We start from the raw sequence: 24,273 nt of genomic DNA, 5'->3' as shown, positions 1-24,273 counted from the left end.
TTTATTGTGAACGTTTTGAAAAGGATGCAGATTTGGGGGTTGAGTACCCACTCGGGAGGTGTTTCTCCACAGCTATTAAGACTCTGAAGTTAGCAGCTGGTGTGCAATGTCAAAAGAAAATAAAAATGTCTTTTATTTACTTAGCATTATGGTCCAGCCTGATCATTTTCTCTATGTTGCTTTACAGTGTTTTGGATATTTAGCAGCAAGATCAGGATTGCTTGCAAATATATTATTCTGTAGAGAGTCATGTAGGCTAGATAAAGCCTGGTCTTCAATGTTAGTTCTTTTTTCTGTGTTTGGTTCTAACAGTTAGTTTGACAGTGCTAATGTTTATTTATTTTAATGGTGGTTGCAGCTGCAGCATGCATGTGTTTAATCAAATGCAGTACACCTACGTTAATCAAATATCCTCCTATACCAGGAAAGTACCAGCTCAGTAATAGGAGCTAATAAGACGATAAAAAATAACTACTAACAGATACACTAGTCTCCTGTTACTGCGACGCAGAAAAAATGTGGGTACTATCACCAACAGTTGAAAAGCACCAAAAGTGCTGATTCTCCTTAAGAGAGTAAAAAGAGGATGAACACGTGTGTGTGTTGAGGTTAGCCTGACACATCTCAGGGTTAACACACGGTGTGGGGTGGGATGTTTTATCTCTGTGGTCACACTTAATGACTGTATTGCTTTGTTCTCTCTAGCATCTGCTGACTACCAGCCAACGCCTGAGGTCGGCATTCCCAACAACAAAACAGAAAACGGACAGGCCGATGTCAAGGAAAGGTAAAACTAAAGCTTCTTTCGTTTCTTCTTTGTGTGCACATTGATGCAAGACCACCATGAACAGCACAAAACTTGTGCCAGGAGACCAAGCTGGGAGTTGACAACGAATCGAATCAGCAGGAGGTTCACGTTGCTGTAAACCTCAAGAGAAAACACAAGAAGCCCCATGATTCTGGCCAACAGTAAACAGTTATAACAGTGGGAGAATGATTTGGTATTTAAAAATATTTACTCTTTGCATTTGATCATGCTTCTTGGGACCATTTAAAAAAAAAAAAAGAATCCTCCTATTGTGGTGGGATGACTCATTTGTTTTATGAGTCATTCGGACCCATCCTGACTAGAACCATACCATGATTTATGTCTTCCTCTCCAACAGCCTCTCAATCCAAGCAGTTAATGGGGTCCAGGCTACGAAGCTTGAAAACGGTCTTTCGACAAAAGAAGACACTGTCCACTTGGAAGACATCATCCATCTCACAAATCACGGCAACTCCACTAACGGAGCCTTGGACAAGTCTGAGACCAGCATGCCCACAGAGCCCATCCTTTCTTTTGAAAGCGAGGAGTCATTCATGAAAAAGGCAGGCCCAATGAAGCCTCAGCATGCTGCGGGTACAGAATTACAAACTGCTTTAATATACACAAGTGACAACAGCGCAAACATTTGTAACACAAACATGGAAAAGACAATTTACTTAACACAATCTGAAATGATTCATGAAAATATAAATAGAATAGATGAAATGATGCAGGGGAAAAAGCTACAATAGCAATCGTTCCACCACTGTTGAAATGAGATATTGATGGAGTGTTTTCCACAACTGGCTGACCCATGCTGAAAAGGTCTGGCTGTGCTTTGTAATGAGAGTCCACTTCTCTCCTTCTAGTTAACTTTTTAAGTCCTCGTTCAGGCTAGAGTTCAGGATTGTAAAATAAAAGATGAGGTTTTATTGACAGAGGTAAAAACTAAATCTAAATATATCTCCAATGAAAATTATGCAGATTCAGGCATGATTCATCTGCATCGACCTAGTTCCCATCACCCAATTTGAAAACTGCTGTACAAGGTACCATAAATGGGGTTATTGTCCTTGGCACGGAGCAAGAGAACCTGAATGTGTACTTAATATAAGGTGCAAGTCATCACCCCGGTGAAAGCGAGTCCCCCCTGAGGAGAGGAAGGTGTGGCATGGAGAGAATACCTACACTCACAAGGGGGTGGAGACGGGATATAAAAGAAATAGTGTTGGGAAGGGTGCTGAGAAGGAGGGTATCTTTATACTGTTGACAGCTTTTATTCAAAGTGTCTCACTGACTTGGACCGGGACCCAGTGAGGAATTCCAAGAATGACAGAGGTGATGAGACCCTATCCACAAGTGCTTCACTGCCAGGGGTTAGAAACTGGACTCTGGAGTAATTAAGCTTCATATGATTCCTCATTCATCCTCTTCCCAGCAGCAACGTCAGCAGCACCCTGTCCTCCCCGTTGCTGCTAGATCCTAACTTTCACCTGTTATCCTGAAAGCAAGCCAGCGATCAGAAATACTATGTAGACCAAAAAGAACGATTACCTCTGTTTGCCCCTACTTTAATGAATATTTCACTACCTTTTTTTTAACTACTGCATACTTCTGGTAAGTGTGTAATTAAAAAGGGAACATTCTCACTTCTTATATGCACTCTTGTAAATCTGGATATGTGAGATGACTTTTAGTATGTCAGACTGATTTAATTTTACACAGCAGTTTCTCAGGAGACCGGTTTATTTTGAGGCATGCTTCCAGGGTTTATTTGAATGTTCATACTTGTTGAGGATATGGCCCTCATCGGTCCCACATGTGGCATTGTCAGTCAGATCGAGTTTTTATATGGTAGCCGCTGTTAACAGTAACATTCCCATCTCATTTCTTTGAGTCATGCGAGCTTTCTGTTTGCTGCATGTAAAGACGACAATAAAGGTTTATGGGCCTTCCAATTGCAACATGTTTTGCATCCTTTTGCATTTATCATTGTCACCAGGTTGGAGGTTTGCAGACCTTGCCATTACGCACTTCAACAAGGTTGAATATATAGTTTAATTTGTCTGTTAGCATGTTCATTAAGCTTGTATGACTGCTGCTCCATCTGGCCTTTAACACTTTTCTCTCTGCCTCATTCACAGAGGTCCTGTGACATATTCCAGCGCTGAAGTGCTTGTTGCCTTAGGCCACTGACCTTTCCTAGTCCTGCCAAAGCTCGCATTGCGAGCCCTGTGACCTGTGCCAATCAAAAAAAAGCAAGCATACTTCCCTCCGAAGATAAAGTGGGTCACAGAAGAAGATGACGACAAAACAACTGACAGAACAGGATGAAAGGTGTTGCCGCATACGGCACCGTTGCTATCGTTCATCAAACTCTTTGCAGCACCGATTCCATGCACCTTGCTACTCAACAGTATCATCCTTTGTACATTATAGTACAGCTGAGTAATGATTACAGTATACGGAAAAAGAACTGTTTTCTTTGCTCTTTAGTTATTTAACTAAAAGAAAAAAATTAAGACTGGGTACAACTTTGTGTATAATGTAAATGAACTTTACGTATCGGGAAAAGGAAGGTTGGATCAGTGGATTAAAGCTGTTTGAAAGGGAGTCATTTCATGCTACTCTATCATGAGTAGATATGAATAAAACCCAGATACTGTACATCCTGGTTTGTACAAAACTACCTGTACCGGTTTTTGAAAAAGGTAGACTGAGAAATCAGAAGATCTGAAATTAAACGTCACAAAGAATGGCTTGTTACTTTGTGTAAACATACTGTTGGTTCATGTCTAAACCTCAGCTATGATTGATTGTATGCATAACTGGATGTAATAATAAATCTGCAACCTTTACAATTAAGAAACTGTAAGTCATCAAAGGTCAAATGTCTGTAAACGGAGATCTCCTCCACTATTTAACAATTGAAGCCGTTTCCCTCCCCCACATGTGCAAGCATGACTTTTTTTTTTCTCATTTGAAATTCTGGCGCGTGTATATGCTATAGATATATTTTGATGTGCGATGTAAGGCCAGTGGGAATATCTCAAGTCTTATTAAAGACAAGTGGTCCAGTCTCTGTTCTAATCGTCCTTATGTCCCAACCGTTTAAGGATTTGATGCATTGTGAGATTATTCTTAGCCTGATTCAGATTAGTACACTTAAGAAATAGTTCATTTGTTATCAGTTGAATAGTTTTCTACTTTCATTTGCTTTGTTTACTTCAGACGCTCAACAGTGGCCCACTGTTACTGAAAGTAAAAAGAGAGCACATGCTAAGCAAAGGAAAAGCGACATCTAAGCGGGACCACAAGCCTTACAGTCTGTGCAGCTAATGTGCTAGGCATGCAAGTTGGTTCAGCTGTCCATTTCTCTTTGGGTCTCCTTTTACAAAATCTCAACAGGGGGTACATGCCACTCTATCTGCTGGCCCTCTTTCACTATATTCTGCAGGCCTGTGGGAGATCTGGCATGCTGTGTTTGCAGCCCTGTAGGCAGCTGAAGTGCACACAAACACAATTTATGCCTCCTTCTACCACACGTGAAAACATGCCACGCTGATCATATAAATTATGTGACTATGTTCTAACCTTGGTAGAATGAGGGATTAGATTTTCAACTTGAAACTGTAACAGAGACCCCCAGTGGGCTACATAAGATGAAATCACTATGGTAAATACAGCCAAACTGTCACCAAAATGAAACCGAAAGCCAAAGACGGAAAACTCTCTGATTCATGATTAAGGAGTAGCTGATCAAGATTTAATGCAAGTAAAAAAATATCTATTTTTTTCAAACTGTTTGATAAAACACCGAAGTTTTTTTGGGAACTGCTTTTCTTACGGTTTCATTATTGCTACAAATTGCCTCTTAAGTCAAGCTAATGCTCGCAAACTTTCTTAAAGCAACAGTTTTTGCAGTTACAGCTGCGTCACTGCTTCAAACTTTTTTTAAAACGTGTTAAATAACACACATCTTTAGCTCGTATACGACACAGCTTTAATCTGCAAGACAGTTGACTTGCATGAGCAGGATGTTAACTTCAACCACATCTCCTCATTAGTTCACTTTGTTGTTCCTAAAGTTGTCCAAATGAGTCTGCTGCTAAAAGCTGTATTCATCGACCCCACAAGAGGGTGCAGCACCGCAGCATGGACTGCACATTTGACTTCTCTGTTTTCAGGCTTTAAACTTTATTACTGCAGTGTGTCAAAAGAGGACACAAACTGAAATGTCCCCATTTTAAAAATCTCTATATTTTTTCCATTAATAATAATGATAAGATTTCTGCCATTTTGTGCAGCTGATCTGTCAGTCAATCCCTGGTAATGTGCCGTACTTCTCAGAGGGGACCTGAGGATTAGTGGGGACTATTTTTAGGGAGGTGTTGCAAAGCAGTGGACAGTTACAGGTTGATTAGTGCCAAGTTTCAAAATAAATTCTCACAGAATGAGGGGTGAAAAAAAAAAAAAAAAGGAACTTAAGGAGTTGAATGTGTGGATGGGAAGGGTCATCCAAAAGCCAAGAGTGGTAAATGAATAAAGCAACTTTGTGCCAGTTGAGGTAGTCAGATTGTCCTGGAATAGCCAGGCCACGTGTTAAATCCACCACCAACATATCGTGTTCAAACCTGTTTGAATGATGGGTGTATTATCTCCTCTGCAAGTGTGCTCAGGAGGTGGAGGTGTCACAATTCTGACGATATTTTTACTCTCTTGCGTGAATAACGCCTTGTTAAAGCTCATATTAACAGCAACGGCAAAAAGGAAACAACCAGCTTCAGTCGCCTGAGGACTTTATAAGCATGGTGTCAAACGTTTAATGAAAGGTGCTCCATGTAGAGAATGCAGCCAGCCAAACACTGGACATACATTGACTGTTTTCCTGTCATAAATCTCTGCACTTGAGGACTGTATGGAATCTTGCAAATGTTTCTGAATGGCAAGTGTGCCTGCTCAACCTCTATTTCGCATAAGATGTGGGGGGTGGGAGGGGATCACACGATGGCGTCCCACTCCAGATAAGACCACCAATTGCAACCATCAAAGCTCATGTGCCTAACCTCTGTTTAGTGTTTATACTCACCTCTATCTTTATCTGCTCAGCAACAAGCTCTCTCTGAGCTGCTCTCAGATGGCAGGCAGTATTAATGAAAGGCCACAGAATGGCCAGCACTCACAGTAAGCGTGCTTCTCAATCCCTGGCAGAACTGTGGGAGCAGAGCAACCTCTTAGCTATTCTGATTAGAGATGGCAAGTTTTAAGGGTAACCAGGCTCTAGACCTTCTACTCCCCCCACCCCTAGAGAACTGATAACATGGAACTTTCTGAGGTTGCAGAAAGGACCCAGGGACTTGGATCGCATCAGAGGTAGACTTTGAGGACAAGTAGCAGCTGAGCCTACATGGACAGCTGTTGGATCATTGTCACAAACTGTCGGATGGAAGCTCTTTGATGAGATTCTGACGTTTCATCAAACCTCAAGTATTTAAAGAGTCTGGCCTCTGTGTTGCACTCTGCATTTGTGTTATTTTGAGCTGAGGGCATGCAATGTTTCCCCTGAATAAAAGCATGCTCCGATAAAGTGGGAACAGATTTACTGGACAAGTAGGCATTAACTTTAAGAAAGCATCTGCTTTGTGGTCAACTTGTACTGAGAATCTTTTGTTAACAGCTAATAACAAAATGAAGGTTTGAATAACTGACTTGCTAACAGAAGGCTTTTATTGGCTTTTAATGTCAAGAATTTGTGCCAGAACAAATGCTTAACAATAAACTGTGCAGACTGTAAGTAGCAAACTCTGCTAATTGCAGACTTGATGAAGGTCCCATATTGTGAAGATGCACTTCAAATACTTAAAATAAACGCTGCCGTGTTACGACCAGTAAAAATATGAGGTTGCTTACTCCTTCCATTCCTCCTAGTATACGTACAACTACGTGCCCTCTCAGACTGACCAGAGAGAATATCCAGTTTCCACATAAAAACTGAAAAACGAATAGCCGCCAAGCTAACTGCTTGCTTCTTCTGAGATGATTGCCCAGGGGAGAACATATGATGATGCTAACTATTTGAATTTATGTGAAAGGGGAAGTTTCCACAGGACTTTATGCAGTCCTAAGAAAAACTACACTACTTCCAATATAAATGAGGTCACGACTAGCAGCCAGGTGCTGCCAATCAAATACACTTGATTAACTGATCATCAACAAGTGTAAGCACCTCTATAAACGCAGAGGTTAAGGAAGATTGCTGCTCTGGAGCATTCAGCTGTGTGCTCCACAGACCTCCTAGGAGTGGATGTCCCAGCAAATTCACCCCAAAGGTCAAACCTCAGAGAAACTTAAAAAATACAAACCCCAAGAGCTACGTTTCAGATTTTACAGGAAGCGGTTAGCATGTTAAATATTAAAACTCACAATAGTACAATTAGAACAAGACTGAAGAAGTGGCTGGAAGGGCTACATAGAGAAAGCCTCTTCTCTCATAAAACAACATGGCAGCACGACTAAAGCTCGCAAAGATGCATGTGAGCAAACCACAAGCACTTATTTACCATAATGTGCGTGGAAAGCTTTTAACCTGTCCCCCACAAGTGCGTACACAACATGACACTCGGATTTATGAAACATACGCACCGGCCTATTTTGATCTTACCACACTGTAATCATTCTGAACCAGCAGGCTTGTGCAGTCTGCATCCTACCTGCCACGTTTACTCGTTTACCTGCAGGTGAAACGGAGAAAGTGATGAATATAGCGTAGGTTACGTCATAGGAGTTCAGAGGAGTTTGTTTTGATCTCATACATGCGGCGTAGATTTAAAAATACCCCTAAGGCAAGAAATGAGGAGAAAGTTCAACTGAAGAAAGGCAAAAAAAAAAGGAAAAAATATATTTGTTTATCTTTTTATTACTACTTGTAGTAGTTGCAGTCTACATCTGCAACATCTACGTCTCACATCTGCATATGTGGCAGATATGCTGCACCCATATACTCCCTCAAGATCATTAACGCCTGCTTCTCAATTACTGCTGATAATGTTTCAGTCAAAGCCTTATGTGTCCTTGCACCAGAACTCTGGTCTAATCTAAGCTTAAAATACAAGCTTCCTTCAAGCTTTTGCACTTTCGTCATAAATGTGCTATGCAAATAAAATCTAATTAGCCAGGTCTTCATTTCTTAATATACATAGTCAGAGACACTTCTGATTATTCACACAGAGGTTTGTGCATATGCACTGTTAACAAATGAGGGCCAATGTCCTCAAATGACAGACAATACCATAATGGAGATGTTTGGCCATAATGAAGAGCCATGTTTGGCAAAAAGCAAACACAACATATCAGCACAAACACCCCTCATATTAAGTGTCAAGCAATGATGGCGAGGAGGGATTATTTGGGCTTGTTTTGCACATTGCTGTCACCGAGTCGGCCAAAGTATTCTAGAGTCAAATGTGAGACGATCTGTCAGAAAACTAAAGCTTGGCTGACATTTGGTCATACAACAGGATAATGGTCCCAAGAAAAGCAGCAATCTATAACAGAATGGCTAAAAAGGAAATGACTCAGGGTACTACAATGGCGCAATGAAAGTTCAGAACTTAACCTCATTAAAATGCTTTGCCGGACCTTAAGAGAACTGTGCAATGAACTGAAGCAACGCTCTATAGAAGAGCTGATCAAAATTCCTCCACAACAATGCAACAGACTTTTAAAGTCACACAGAACACAAGCTATTGCTGCTAAAAGTGGTTCTACGATTCTGGTTCTACATGCTCCTGGATTATGAGGTGTACTTTTTTAACATTGCACTAACCGGCACAAAAATGCAAAACTCACAGTGACACTATGGGAAACTTTAGGGGATTACCAGCATTACCAGCAAACGTCATCCTCTTGAGGCCACAAATGTCTCTACAGAGTGTCAGCCTACACTGCATCCACAGGGCTCGGCAACTACTGTGGTGAGAGGCTAGAACAAGGCAGTAACAAATTACACCCCAGAGATTTCACATTTAGACAGCACACAGGTTTGATTTCAAAGATCTGTTATCTCTTCATTTTCAAGCTGATAGTTTTACAGCATTCCCTGCTAATCATAGCGCAGAGCTTCAGTTCTGCTAGCTTGCAGTGTTGGTTATTTTCAGTTCATTTGATAAATGGGAATTAATCCCTACCAGCCAGAGCATGTGCCTTTGGCACTTTTCTTTTCATTCCATTTTGGAAAAAAGAAAAAAAAAGAGGCTAATACGGTGGCTCATGAGGCACAACATAGGGATGTAAATATGTTTAAGGCAGAAAACTGATCTGCTGTTGGCCTGTGTTAGTGTTGGCTCACTAAGGTAGGGCCCTTATAGATGACTTCTTCATGATAGACCACCTGCAGTGTCTAATGTCACTGTGAAGTATATCCTCACCCTGCTAATGTGTTGTGTTTGGTTGCTGTGACACTGGAACATCACAGCCACAGGAGGAATCAGAGGAAGCCACACCGACTAGTTTTTTTCCACTGGGAATTTTCATGTGACTGATATATTACTGAGCTACTTTCCCAGATTTGAAATTACATCTGGAACTAAAATGTGGTTTGTCACATTATTTTCTCTATAAAAGTTATTATTCTCCATAATAATGACAGAGTTTTGTTTGAAAATACTAAATTCCCTCCATCAGGTTTCTGTCAGTTTACTTAATGTTGTTGAGACAGTCATTTTTCAGCCATCCTCTCTCTCTCTCTCTGTGAATTTGATTTTGCTTTACTATCAAATTCTGTTTGTACCTGCATTTATGTGAACACGCAGATGCTTTTTTAAGTGTAGGAATGTGTGAAAAAGGTTCCAAGAAAGTTTATTTGCATGATACGTGAGAACAGCTGTTGGGACCCTGGAGAGCAAAGAGTGTGTAGAGAGAAAGAGGGGGAGGTGAAACCAGTGACCGCTCGGTACCACAGTGACCCTGAGTTGTCAGCGCTCTCACAGTAAAAGGATTCATGTAAACGGGGGGAAAAAGGGACACAAAGGGACATGTTTCTGTTTCACACCACACAGGGCCAAAGATCAGCCACACTTAGTCACATCGATGGCAGTGTTAGTGAAAAAGAGACTGAAACTGTCATTCTTCTTAGATACTGAATGAAAAGAAAAAAACAACAACTAACACCTGCGTTTGAGTTTTCAATTGTGCTGAAAAAACCGCTGTTAAGAAGAACTTTATAACCACGTTTTTTCCAAGAATTAATGATGCGCTGTGAGCGTGATGCAACGGGTTTCGTCTTTGTTCTCACAAAGGTACAAAAAAACCTGATCATCTTTCGCAGAAGTAAAACACATGATAAAAATGTGTGGCTCACTATGTGGAAAATGACAGATGTGTCATTCGCAGCATTGGTGCAACTCTTGCTGTTAAAAAGAAATAAATACAATTATTCTTAAAGGAGTTAATAACATTCCTGTTTTTAAAAAAGTTTCCTGACTTTTCTTTACAGATATTTGTCTGTGGATGCTTTCTGAAGATTTTTGGCTTGGTCATTATTAGTATAACAATAGCTTAATAGTAGCTTTCATTTGACTTGAATTCACAAACCACATGTAATATAAGGAAAATTTGAACAGGCTGCAAAAAGAAACCAAATTGCAGTGAGCTAGTTTCAAAGATTATGTATTGTTCTTTAGCTATGAGAGGAAAGAAGATGAAGTACCTTAGAATAATGAAAGGTGGCTTTATTTCCTTTGTTCTCCAAGCAAAGTTTTAAGCTAAACACAGGACATTTTTACCAGCTGTTATACTGCAAAACTAATAATAAAAAAAAGAGTGTGTGTGCCTACATGTATAGTATATTTGCTGTAGTCCTTATACTTCCTGGTAATATAATGCCGTGCAAAGGTCTTGAATCACCCCTCGTTTCTTTATACTTTGCTGGGAAAATGGAAAAAAGTGCAGGGACTTTATGAACTGTGCAAACATACATGGAATTAATGTATATATGGGAAACAGAGCTTGCTTGAAAAAGCGCTTCTATGTATGTTGGCTGCCCTTTGTTCTGATATTCGACACTGCTCAATCCATAGCTAGTCCATGACTGATAGTCTCCACTACGTGTCTTAATTTGGCTGCCTTTTCTTTCAATTTCCCAATTGTGGCTTCTTGATAGCCAGCCTTCCACTGGGACCATTTCAGAAGGAACTTTAACAAAAGGAGACTTTGCTGTTTTTCCCCCTGTTTCCTGAGAACATGACTTTCAGATACTGTCTGTGCACTGTAGATTGCTTTTATGCCTGCCACTTATTATTTTCTTCTCTGCTTGTCCAGTTTCCTCGACTTCTTTCAGGACACACTGCAAATGATTCTGAGATATGCCAAGTTTTTGGCTAACAGCTCTATGGGAATGGCAAAATTTATTTTATGTTGTGAGACTGTGTTATAGTTGGCAATTTTCACAGATTCAGCTAAACTAAGTGGGAACAAGTTATGTGTTTTTTATAATAGAATGGTAGTAACAAGGTGCCAAAGATACAATTTAAAATGCTAATTTGTCTATTATGTGTAGACAAAACACTGTTCATCCCTTTTTTGTTCTCAAATGATTTGTAGGCCAGTATTAAGTGGTTTAACAAACAATAAAAACATCCTCTGTAAACAGTCAGGTTGCCTAAAAATGTGCCAGTGTCCAAAGAAAAAAGACCATCAGAAAGGAAACTGTTGCTCAAAACCACTTTAAAAAACTAAATCAGACTCCTTGTAAGCAAAATATAAAGATTATGAGGGTGTTCAAGACTTTTGCATAACACAACAAGTCCACATTGTAAGAATGAATGATCATTTTAATCATGTATGGTGACTAACTTAAACCACAAAACACAAGAATCTTTTTAAATTCTGCTGATCTTGAAGAAACCAACCAAAGTCCCAATTTATTGAATATTTTCTGTCCATTTTCCCTGCGGGGACTTGAGGCCCAGCTGGTTCTCGCTTTGAGTTGGAAAGTCCCCCTTTGTGCATCTTTGTACTCATCTATTTTTTCAGTTTCTTGCTCTTTCCTTCACACATGAGAGAAAACCACTTTGCCAAAATAGTTGACTGTCTGGTTCTTCAGTTTGTTGCTGCTGGGTGTGACGTGGCTGAAAATTTGCCTTTTGGAGGTGTCATCCACTGACTTACTTTATCTTGAAATTGTCAGGGGCTCCTCCCACCTGGACAGAACATGATATTTAGTTTATTAATTAGCATTAGGATCTTGGACTTCAAGCATACACTAAGATAAAAAGAAATAGAGTTCAAATGTGACAGAAATAAGTGCACACATGGTTTAGAAACAAGTGAAGGAAATAAAAGAGGAAATCCAGATATAGTATATAGATATACTGGTTGTTGGCTGAATATTAAACTGTTGATGTCTTAAACACACTGTGAACATACAGTGCAGATGGATATAATCTATAAAGTTACTATAACCACATGGTGCTGACAAACCAGAAACATTTTCTCTTGATGTATTTTTCCAGTATCTTGCCTACATTTGCTGTCCACTTAGACCACTGGTATAAAAATGTATGACAAAATTAAACAAACTGACATTTAACTGTGATACTGGCAGTACATAAAAGGTCAAGGAATCAACAGCGGTATTACATTCTTAGCATTAATGCTTCCTGGAAATCCTTCAATTGACATTTTACTTTAAGAGCACAAATGTGAACCTTATGCTAGGACTTACTTAAAAAATGGTGTATGGATCGCCAAATTTAGCAGTATTCAGCTGGGAACCATGAATTTCATGGCCGCTGATTGAGCAGGTAGACCAACTGACAGACTGACAGTGCCTTGGCTGACCTTGGCTGTTATCGTGCTTAAAATAATAAAAGACGAATTCATCTCAAATTAAGGAAAAACTTCTTGATTTTTTTTTCTCCTCACTCTATGCAAATCAGGAATAATTAAAAGAGCTGCATACAGTATTCAAACAAGGACACAGGATTTGTTTCTGAGACTATGGGGCCTAAAAGAAAGACCCCAAGACATCAGTGTTTGTTGTAAAATAGTGTCAGGTTGCACGCTGCGTAATTATTTCAAGTAGTTTGATACTGCTTGGGTTTAAAGAGTCTTTCAAAATTTTTGTCCTTGCTGTGATATTTCCAAACAAGGAAATAAATACTGATGATTGGCATAAACAAAGCTGTGGGTTACTTTGGAAGAAAAGGGCACTGGACTCAGTTTAGTTCACAAACTTACATATGCATGTTCCAAAAAACAATTAATATAACCCTGATAGAGTGGAGTGAGCCAGAGAGCAAGCCTTTGTAGTCTACACTCACTCTCTCTCTCTCTCTCTCTCTCTCACACACACACACACACACACACACACACACACACACACACACACACACACACACACACACACACACACGCACGCACGCACACACACACACACACACACACACACATTTATTAAACACACATTAAACACATTAAATGACTTCAAGCATTGAATTTTTCTAGATTGGATTTAGTGAAATTATAAGAGTGTAGCGTTAGTAACATTGCTTATTCTGAACTAGGCCAACCACTACTAAGTGACATAATTGCATGTCATCATGACTCAAATTCACTTCTTTGTCAAGTCAATACTATTCGCCCCCTGCTGTGTTACTCAGTAAACTGATGTTTATTTGTATCCTGTAAAAACCTGCATGACAAATCCACCCTTTTGCACAAAAGAGAACTGTCCTGTCTTTCCTTTTCCACAAAAAAGAAAAAAAGAAAAAGCAATGGAAAGGGGAACACCAGAACTGAAAGTACTCTACATGTGTTCTTCATCTGGTGTGAAAAAGGCCCTAAATCAACCTTCAGTAAAAACTGAAAAAAAAGAAAAAGATGATCTCAGTAAGCTGCAGGGGATGCAAAAAAGCTGGAGAAAAAGGGAAATCTCGAGGTCCAGCATCCAGGACTTGTCCAGTGTCCAAGTCCCCCCTGCCCTGTAAAGCCAACTATCTCTGCACACAATGATCATAAACAAATATTTCCCAAAGACTGAGTTCTATTTCTGCTTATGTGGACACGGAAGATGTAAAACTTATGCAGCATCTTAGATTTCAAAAGGACCAGGGGAAAATACACAAGTTTAACAACGGGATGAAAATAAGAATCATGTTGATCTGAATGTTAAGCAAAGCCAGATCGCTCCACAAAGCCTCTGAGTGATGGATTGATGGTCAGGTTGCGGACAGCACACAGCTATTGCATAATTTGGCTGCTCTTGTTTACAAGTTATTTCTCAGACGCTATCTATAATCTAACAGTTATAATATAACAGCTCAAGACTTCATGTATTTGATACAGTGGCGCAAAAGTGTTTTATTGCAGTGCCAATAACACTCTGAGCAACAGTCAAAGCAGCACAGCGTATGCAAGAAATATTTAATAGGTGCAGAGGTTAGACAATTTAAGAGGAGGTAAAGTTTGTGTCCTTCCAAATGAACCTGTTGATTTCATCACTCAGAGTTTTAGGCTGTTTATGAGAGGAACAATTTCAGAGTGCCTTGCGAGTTTACAAAAGTGCAGTATGTCACCATTGCTATTCTTGAACGCCACAAGCTTTCTAAGCTCTACAGCCTTGGATGTAACGCTGACAGACAGCTTGCTCTCTCCCTCTGCCCCTCAACAGTCATTCCTCTCTACGCAGAAATAGGAAGTAAGCTCTGAACGTCACTGTCGTGTTAAAAAAAAATGTTTGTGAGCTGGAAGATGCTGTGTGTGTCAACATGAGAGACGCAGAGTGATGGAACATGTGTGACAACGTGGCTGCTCTTTGCATTGTGTGTAAGAGAGTGTGTAGCGACAGGCTGTGCATGTGTCTGCAGCACAAGTCAGACAGAGAAGGGGGAAATACCGCTTAACCGAACCTTGGAGCGCAACCAAAAGCCACAAAAGTAGCTCTGAATCCAGCATCTCTGAGCTGTGTAGAGATGTCTAGCAGGACAGCACAGAGCTGAACAGAACAGTGGTTCTATTCAAACCAAACCATTTTTTCCCTGGCACCAGTTTGAATGGGTATAAAATGAGACCACTTTTTTTTTTCTTTTTTACAATCATAGATTTTGCAGAGAAAAAAATATTAATGTGAAAACAGAGAGGAAAGCATTTTTCTTCCTTCTATAACAGTAGCCTCGGACCATATGTGTCTTAGAGTCGAATGCAACAAGATTTCATTTTACTCTACAGCTACAAAAAAGTGTTTGGGTTAAAGATGATGGAGCCTCACTTTTTCCTGGTGGGATTGTTTTCTTTTCGGAAGTCAAGAGGACTGGAAATATTTCCCTCAACTGGAAGAATCAATTCACCCTTTTTACTCTGCCTGTCTTCTGTCACTCCTTCTCTTACATTCTTCTACAAACAGAGGACTGTCAGTTAAAACTACTGACTACCTGAGAATATTATCTTGAAGTCATATATCCCATCAGACCCCCCCCCCCAAAAAAAAACAAAACAACCACAGAGGGAGCCAAAAAAAGCACATTTTCCTGATTAAACTGACCCCATGAAGAAAAATAAGCACCAAAACAAAGCAGGGGTTCTGACTCATCACATCCTTATATTTTCAATTATTTCAGTCACAAGTTAAAAGTTTCAGATGTTTAGACTTATCAGAGTTTGTTTGAAATACGAATGATTTCATTTTCTTCATGAAAAAATAAATATGGCTTGGAAATGCCTGCAATAAACAACAAACGTAGATAAGTGCATGGAGGACGGGATGGCATAGAACACATACAAATATATAATTAGAGCTATAAACACATCTACAGCGCATACTGCACATTCCGTCGTGCTGTACAGTAGATATCTGAGGTCTATCAAAGCATGTTATAATGTTAAGTGCATGGCTCCAACCTATATAAACTTATTGACAAATGAAAGACACTATTGCTTATATTCTTCATAAAATGAGCACTGCTCAATTTAAGTGTCTTCCCTTAATTAGTATTTATTTTTCTGCTGCAAGTTTGATTTTTTTTTACGATTACTGGTACATTCTAATCTGCTTGGAGTTTGCAAATTCAGGTGTCTGGGTGTGTTGCAGCAGTCTATGCATGTGGTTAGGTTACCGGTAAGTGGAAGTTATAAACTGATTGTAGGTGTGAATGTGAGTGTGAATGGCTGTCTGTTTCTATTTGTTAGCCCTGCAGCAGACTTGCAGCCTGTTCAGGGTATACCCTACTGTTGGGATAGGGTCCAGCTCCACTGCAATCCTCTATTGATGGAATACATTTTCATTATGGGCCATTTTCAAAGTCTCTAGGCAGCTAAAAACACATTACAAGGCACAAGATCACACATAAAAATCTAACTTAATATAAATTTGCTCTTGCAAAATAATTACTTTTGCATGACTTCTTAAAAAAAAGGAGATGAGTGAAGATAATGACGTGTTTGAGGGAAAACTATGGGTGGGACGTCTGCGGAGTATAATTGAGTTTAAGCAAAAACAATTTGGTTAGAGTTCTTGAAAGAACATTTTCCCCCCTTTTTTGAAGTGACCTTTCTCAATAAAAAACTATAGTCATCGAGTCATGGCCAATCCTAGATGGATTTCTTTCACCTGCAGAGGTGATTATTCTTTATCCTCACTCTCAGTCGCTTTCTTTTTTACACTGCAATCCTTGTTTTGCCTCTAGGTTGGCTGCTCCTCTCTTCAGTGGCAAACAGCAGATTTATACAGTGGAGAGACTTACCTGTCCATGGTGAACTAGTTTTGCAAGTGCATGAATATAATGGATGCAATACTATCAATGACCACTAGGAGAAAAAAGTAAAACTCTAAGTTAGAGCACTCATTCAGTTGAGTGTAAATTTAAATAGTTTTGAGGCACATATATCTTCACTACTTGAGTGTTCTGGTTTCTATCTGTCCTTCAAGTGTGACAGACCAATCAGCAGCCTACAAGTCCGTGCAAAAAAGGAAGTGCATTCACCAAATTGCATGAGATAAGCTTATCTATTTTCTGACAGTGACTTAGAAAGCCTTGGCTTGAACATGAGTCAGTTAGAACGAGAAGACCTGAAAAAATTTTTCATTTCCTCCAGAGACTAACTGCTCAGTTCCCAGATTGCACTCACCCGAAACACACAAATTGTACTGTTTGTCATTCCTTTAGAAATCATTCAACTATTTAAATATAACAACTGAATGAGTAGTTGGAGAGAAGCTCAGGAAACACTTTAAAGCAGTATACAAATATACCGAGGTCCCTTTTAAAAACACCACCGTCCATCTTAAAATGCCAAAACACCTATATTCACACAACAACAAGAACCACCAGCAGCATTTATATAACAATTCTTCATGGATGTTAACTATTTATTTGGTCCTAACAACCAAGAAATTTTCCAAAACTGTAACTCCAAATGCCAAATTTGGTGTTAATAATACTTAAAACATTTAATTACATCCCATAAATGACATTTATTACAAAAAGCTTTGTAATTATCATACATCTGAAGCAAATTACTACTTTTTTGCCATCCCTATGCACTTTGCATGAAGGGTATAGGTCTCCTGGAGACAATTATCTTCTGTTAAGTAACAGTGGGTGAGAGAGAATCAAACCCAGATGGGATTTTGGCACGTTACACTATTTGGGAACAAACCAGGAAAAGTACTCCTGACCAAACTGAAGATTTCTTTCTGTGCACCACCCAGACGCCTTTTTCCCTGCGCCCATTAAAAACTAGTTCCAATCAGTGCTGTTGAACAGGTTAAATGACTCGTCTGAACATGTAGAATGCAGACTTGAGGCCATGAGGTCCTGTTACGCTACAAAGCGCTCCCTCTCCTCTACTTTTAAATATTCCCTTTCTTCTCTTCAAGTTCCAAGTCCATATTTGAACATTTCTTGGCTTTTTGGTTAAGTTTAGTAATGTTAAAGGAATCTGGGCATGTTTTAAAAGCACGCTTTGGAAAACACATCTTACTGATACTGATATATGCTTGGATAATGATTTGTTCGGTAAGCTTTACCAGGGAACTACATCGTTCATTTAATGTAATTTCTTTGCGCATAATAAATTTGATAAAGCACAGTACTGTCGGTAAAACACAAATCATATCTCTCCTAATTATTTACCACAGAGATAATAATTACAGTTTATTAACATAACTAAAAGACTGGTCCAAGTTATCTACTAAAATATATTTAAACATAAAATAACATCAACTCAGGTTTGCACAGGTCACCATGGTGATAAAAATCATTAAAAGGGACTCCTTTCAGCCCTCTTGCATTAAGTTGGTGCATTTCCATGTGATAGTGTAAGACACATGGAAGATACAGTATAATGATTTCCCCACAGAGCTTACTCATTAGCTGTTTATCCAGAGCATTGTGAGTCTCCTCTCAGGGGCTTTAAAACACTGAAAAACAATTACATGACTGATCTTATTACAGCGACACCCCTGACACTCAGAAACTCCCCTTATCTGATGTCTGGGAACAGCTGTGGTTAATAAATGTTGCTACTCTGAAAATGATTTTGACACCAATAACAGAAATTAACTGACCAAACTGTTTTCAGCATTTAAACTCTCCCAGCCCACCTGAAGAGCGCGTCTCTGGGCTTTTTAGCATTATCTGGGAGTCTTTTTGCTCCATATGAAAGACATCCAGTAGTTCAACACTGCCAGTTCTTTTTCATTCAGTTTATCATACTGAGACATGTGACATTAATTAAAGTCACTGGTGTCCTTCTGTCCTAACAAACCACAGTCAGTCCCTTGTTAGTAATGTCTCTCATCAACAGCCAATACAAAGTCATATGAGGACAGGAGTTGGAGGGGAGCGGAAACAAATAAATCCCAGCATAACACGGAAAATTATCAACTTGAATATCAGCTGATTGACAAATATCAACATAGAGGTTTAAGCAGGCGCTGCTGTATGTGTACATCCTCCAAGGTGATTATTTAGGCCAGATTTTCTTTTCTTTGCTGACTAAAAGGATTCTTTGTGGATCACTCTTCGTCTCTATTTACCTTGTGTCAGTCTTCATCTACATTTGGTTGCTATGCTTTCAGCAACAGAAGCATTTGACTTGTACAGTCAGCAATTTCTACTACATTGCTCAATTCATTTCAACTGCAGAGATTTAAAATTAGCTGTTAGAAGGACTTATTGAATTATGCATGTTTCTTTCAGTGACTCCAGAGAATTACTTTATATGGTGAGTAATGGTGATCTTTCAGCAGCGTTGTGTAAAGGTAGCTTAACTCTGTTGCTGAATTTGCAAGTTACCCTGCAAATCACTCAGCGTCCCTCAGAAGCAGAAACGAGGGCTTGTGACCAGCTGGTGGCTGCATTCAATCTTTAAACAGTCTGCAAATGTCCTGGAAGCAAAGTGAATAAACGCAATTTTCCGTTTCTTCACCAGCAACTGGTGCAATGTCTTGACATGCCTTTAAGAAGAGAGGTTTGCTCCGCTGGTTAATCTGGACAGGAGAAACCACACAGTCTGTAGCTGTTAAACACTCGTCAACTGACAATGTGCTCTGGATGTTTTAAGAGGACAGGACATAAAAGGATGTAGCAGATGTATGTAAAACATGTGAAGCGGAAGGGGTTTACACATGATTCAAATTTGTGGCACAGATATTTGCATTAGAGTATACTGCGTAAAGCTTCAGTTGATGCAGAATTTCATGTTTATTTTATTTTAGTTGCTGTCGGAGTTTTCACCGTTGAAAGAAACCTCAGTTATTTCTCCAGCTAATAATCTGCAGCAGCTACATGACACATTAATGTAGCCAAAGTAAATGGAACAACAACAGCAGAGACTACTAATGAGAGTGGAAAGTATCTAAATGAGCTTGAGTTTAAATGTTCGGCACACACTGTGCAGAAGGTTTAAGTTGGATGTCTGAAGACAGCAGAAGAGTTGGAACGGTTGCTGGATGTAAATTGAAAAAACATGGCACTGAACTGTGCAGGTGGTTTTGGACTTTTCTGCACAAGTTGTGAGAATTTCTGCAGCTCTACCGTTAAGGAAGAGGGAATAGAAATGTTTGCTGTGTTGCTCACGGCAGAAAAAAAATCTGCCCAATGTGTTGCATGTGAGGTTTTTCCTACTGAGTCAAAGAACACACTGTAAACAGTTTTCACTGAAATGGTTTCTTTAACACTTTTTGTGTCGATCACATTTTTTGTGAAAAAGAAAAAGAAACTGCTTTTTCTTTTCTAAACGAACAACAATTATGTTTACATTCAGTGTCATCCATGAAGCCTGACAACTGTGTACAATAACACATGGTCCCATCTCACAGCCAACATATGAGTGCTGTTTTATGGACTGTACCAAAGAGCATTGTACTTCCCCTGCTTTATGTAATGGTATGTTTTTAAATGCCATGCTGAAAGATTTTCACCTTTTAACTGTGAAAGAGTTTTATAATTTTAACTGAACATTTCCACTCCATGCCCCAAACAAAGTTCTAAAATCTTAGAACATGAAACCTTGTCTTCATGGCTTGTTGACATGTGACATGCATCCATCCATTCGCTTCCACTTATCCTTTTCAGGGTCGCGGGGGGCGCTGGAGCCTATCCCAGCTGTCTTAGTGCGAGAGATGGGGTACACCCTGGACAGGTCGCCAGTCCATCACAGGGCTAACGCATAGACATAGACAACCATTCGCGCTCACAGTCACTCCCGCATTCACACCTATGGCCAATTTAGAGTTTCCAATTAACCTATCCCCACTAATTGCATGTCTTTGTACTGCACCGTTGCACCGTGCCACCGTGCTGCCGACATGCAACATGAGTGAGAAAATATACTTTTGTTTAAGGTTAAATCCTCCCGTTAATATTTCCGCATAATGAATTTGCCCAAAAACCCAAGACAAAATTTTAAAAATGACAACAAACAGAACATATGTATTACTTAAGAGTAAGCAGTGTTGTCCATAAACACAGTGTCTACTGGCAAAACAGAGGTTGACACAGTTGTTAGAGTTCATGCTGTGGGTTTTACTTTGACCTTACTACATCGGTCCATTTTCTACTGAGTGTGAAAAGTCCCATTTTACTTTTCCCAGGTTACCACTTCTATAACTGAGCAGGCAGTGAGAAGCTGGGCAGTGTAGAATAAACACATATATTCATCCTGGAAAAATTTTAAAAGATAAAATACATCAAAAAGGCTGGAAAACAGCAAATTAGAACAACATAAAGTGTGCATGAGCCTGGTTTGTTCATGCAGAACACTATAAAAAACACACAGCAAAGATGCAGAAGTTGAAAATATTTTTATAGTGTAAAATAAAATTCTTCCAAAAGAAATGTATGCCACACGGTCACACTGACTCTCCCTGTCTCAAAGAGAGCAGACATGGCAAAGTTTTTTTTCTGTTTTTTTTTTCTTTTCTTTCTTTCTTTCTCTCTTTCTTTTTTTTTCACCAAAAGTGAGTCATTGTGGTCTTCCAAAAGCATTCCTCTGTTGCCCTCCATTTCCTGAATTCCTTTTTTCGAAGAGTTTTGGAGCAGTTAAAAGCAGCTGAATCCTATTTTTTGGCCTAAATTATTTCATTATGGGAAACGTTGTTTTTGTTTTATTTTCACACAGTTTGTTCCTTTAGGAAACCAGGAACAAACAGTTTCATATCAACTTGCACTATTGCTATTGCTTCTTCATAGTAGTGCAAGTTGATGGGAACCCTGCAGCAGGCATCTGCCTTTACTTAATGAATCAGATTCAATTTTATTTACTCCAAGTGGGGCTGTTGCTTTCAAACAAAACATTGTGCAATATTAAAAGCAGAAGGTTTTAGGTACTCCTTCCTTGAATTATATGATCTTAAGTCTTTCTCATGTTTAGAGAAACTAACAAGCATTAGTAGATGTATACTGAAGAATTATTAAAGGAAATGACAGCTGTTATAGCTAAAACATTCACTTGAACTCTGATGCCTCAGCTCTCTATGTTACTCATTTGCCACAGTGACCTTAAGGGTCTGGCCATGAGCCCTAGGGTTCTACCTCCAGAAGATAAAATACGCCACACATTCATTGCTATGATTAAGTTACAGCTACTAAGATGACCTTAAATGCCATCAGGAAAAGATCAACAAATAAAAATAATTCAGATCATGCCAATTGCCCTTATACACCCATAGATAGCATTTGTTTCTCTAGAAATGGCCTTTAAATAAAGCACTATACTAAAACTGATACACTGAACTTCAGTTATACGCATGGTTGCATTAGCTCTTGCTTAATATTGCAGTTTCTAATCTCCAATGGGTTTTGTGTATATCTCTTAAACCACCGGAGGGTGAAAAGCAATGAGGGAAAAAAGCGGAACAACTTCTCAGGTGTATTTATGTGATATATGCACGTTTTATGATGGAATATGTAGCCGCTCTCTACGCTGCCTGTCTCCCGGTTATGTTCTCAGGTTACCAGTGATCCACTGGAACGCTAACTGTAATTGAAACCGTTGACAGCCTGTAACACTGAGTGACAGTTCAGGAGGATGAGCCAGTAAAGGTTGGGTGGCTTTGCACAAGTACTAATTTTACCCGGTGCGTGCATGAGTGTCAAAGCAGGTCAAGTCTTTGTCCTCCTACCTCAACACAAACAGTCCTGTTGATTGCAGCTGGGGATTTGAGAGCTTGTAATATTTTTTATTGAGTTAACAACATCACAAACTCTGGCTCTCAGGGACTGTGCCAAGCTGTGGATGGAGAGCGGCGGCCTCAGCTGCTCTCCTAAATAAAGATCATCCTTTGGGCATCTAGCTGCCCTGAGGGATGTTTCCTTTGGGTTTGAGAAGGTGCAGGTGTGATGGAAGTTGGAGTGTTTTTCTCTTATCCACCATAAAGCTCCAGGTGCATTTCAGATAAACAAATGCAGGAGGGAATAGTTTCCTCCCCAGATGAACAGTACGACAGTCATAGCTTTAAGCCCCGTATCTTTACCAGAAGTAAACGAATGAAAATGATGAAGACACTTCCTCTTTCAGTCTGATCATTTGTATGTGTCTTTAATTAGATGATATGAAAGTGGAAAAAAAGTCTTTGATGCTGTGCTGAAACATTTTTTCTCACAGTAGAAGGGATGGAAATTTCACGTGTCAGTTTCTGAAAGGGCTGAATCACAGCACAACATCTGCTTTATAGTATCGCTGGGGCAAAATGTTCTCAGACTTGCCAACGTGTTACCATAGTTCACAAGAGCATAATAAGCGCCTCAGTCTCAGACAGCTGTGCTCTGTGCTGTACCTTTTGTGCTCGAATAGGATATTACTTCTTAGGATGCAAAACAAAAAGAGATGAATCATCAAAGAGGAAACTAAGTCTGAAGTATTTGATGTCATGTGGCATTAGATCCCAATGCAGTTCACTTTCTTATCATTTATTAGTCATCACTGGCTGTTTCGTGGTCTTACCACTTGTTGTCCATGATAGATTGAATTGTATTAGGGAGTAAAATTGCTTTGCCAGCCTGGTCGCTTGCTGTAACACTTTTGGCACTTCACACGATGGCCTACATTTTTAGAACTGGATTTTCCAAATCTCCCAGGTGCTGAGTCATCAAAACTTCATACATGGAAACCCAGAGCCCACCAACAACCCCCCACTTGACGCAGACCATTCATAGTTGTAACTCCAAATGACCCAGCTGCTGGGTTGTGGGTGCGGGCAACATGCATGGAGAGAGTTCATCTTTTATGAGAAGGCCCTGCTGCATCATATGGGTAGTCTATTTAGGTCTGGGCTACTGGCAGGGCCCCTGTAAAGAGGGGCTTAAGAACCAAACTTAGTAGAAGAAGCCACCCCGCTGGGGAAACTGAACACTAAAAATATATACATTAGACTCATGTTTATATTGTTATTTTTCTTCTTCTTCTTTTTATTATTCTTGCACATTGGGAATGCAGGGCAGAGACAGAGAAGGAAGGAAAGAATGTTTTGGTTTCTTCTTCTGATCTGAGACCAGAAGGGTTTTTGGTTCCAGAAACCAAATGAACTATCTCTTGGAACAAAGACAATAATAGTTAGTAAGCTGTTTTCACTTAAAAGAATTTTCAACATGCAAAAGATGATCATAGGATCTCTTGCAAAGAGGATTTCAATATTATTTGATGCTTAGCTGGGAAAAACCTATAAATCTCATCTGTAGCTGATATTGTAATTGCATCATTTGGCGCTAATGACGATACTTAATTGATATTCAGTACCTAAAAAATATTAAGAATAAATCCTTGTGCTTGTAGCTTGAAATTGCATACTGTGCCTGACATGTCAAGTTATAAAACACAGTTTGTTCTGACTCATACTTTTTTTTGTTCTGGTTTTCATTTCAAGCTAGCAGCTAACCCCTGACTCCTAATATTTAGATTCTACTACAGTTAAAGTGCATTTTCCATGATTTGATTAGTATGTGATGTTTCCAAATAATCAACATATC

General features: G+C 39.5%; 1 protein-coding gene across 5 annotated transcripts in view; it reads left to right on the top strand.

Moving 5' to 3' along the window:
- Positions 1-3,888, top strand: part of map7d1a (MAP7 domain containing 1a) — a 40,658-nt gene extending 36,770 nt beyond the window's left edge. For all 5 annotated transcript variants that reach the window (XM_012919117.5, XM_012919115.5, XM_012919116.4 and 2 more), the window contains 3 exons: positions 706-787; positions 1,167-1,402; positions 2,953-3,888. In XM_012919117.5, the coding sequence (XP_012774571.2) occupies positions 706-787; positions 1,167-1,402; positions 2,953-2,963 (329 nt within the window). In that variant the 3' untranslated portion in view covers positions 2,964-3,888. The remainder of the gene's footprint in view (positions 1-705; positions 788-1,166; positions 1,403-2,952) is intronic.
- Positions 3,889-24,273: the final 20,385 nt, after the last annotated feature.

Source organism: Maylandia zebra, linkage group LG11 (assembly GCF_041146795.1).
Source record: "Maylandia zebra isolate NMK-2024a linkage group LG11, Mzebra_GT3a, whole genome shotgun sequence".
Lineage (NCBI taxonomy): Eukaryota > Metazoa > Chordata > Actinopteri > Cichliformes > Cichlidae > Maylandia > Maylandia zebra.
Note: the sequence above shows the minus strand (reverse complement) of the source record. Positions and strands in the feature narration are given on the sequence as shown.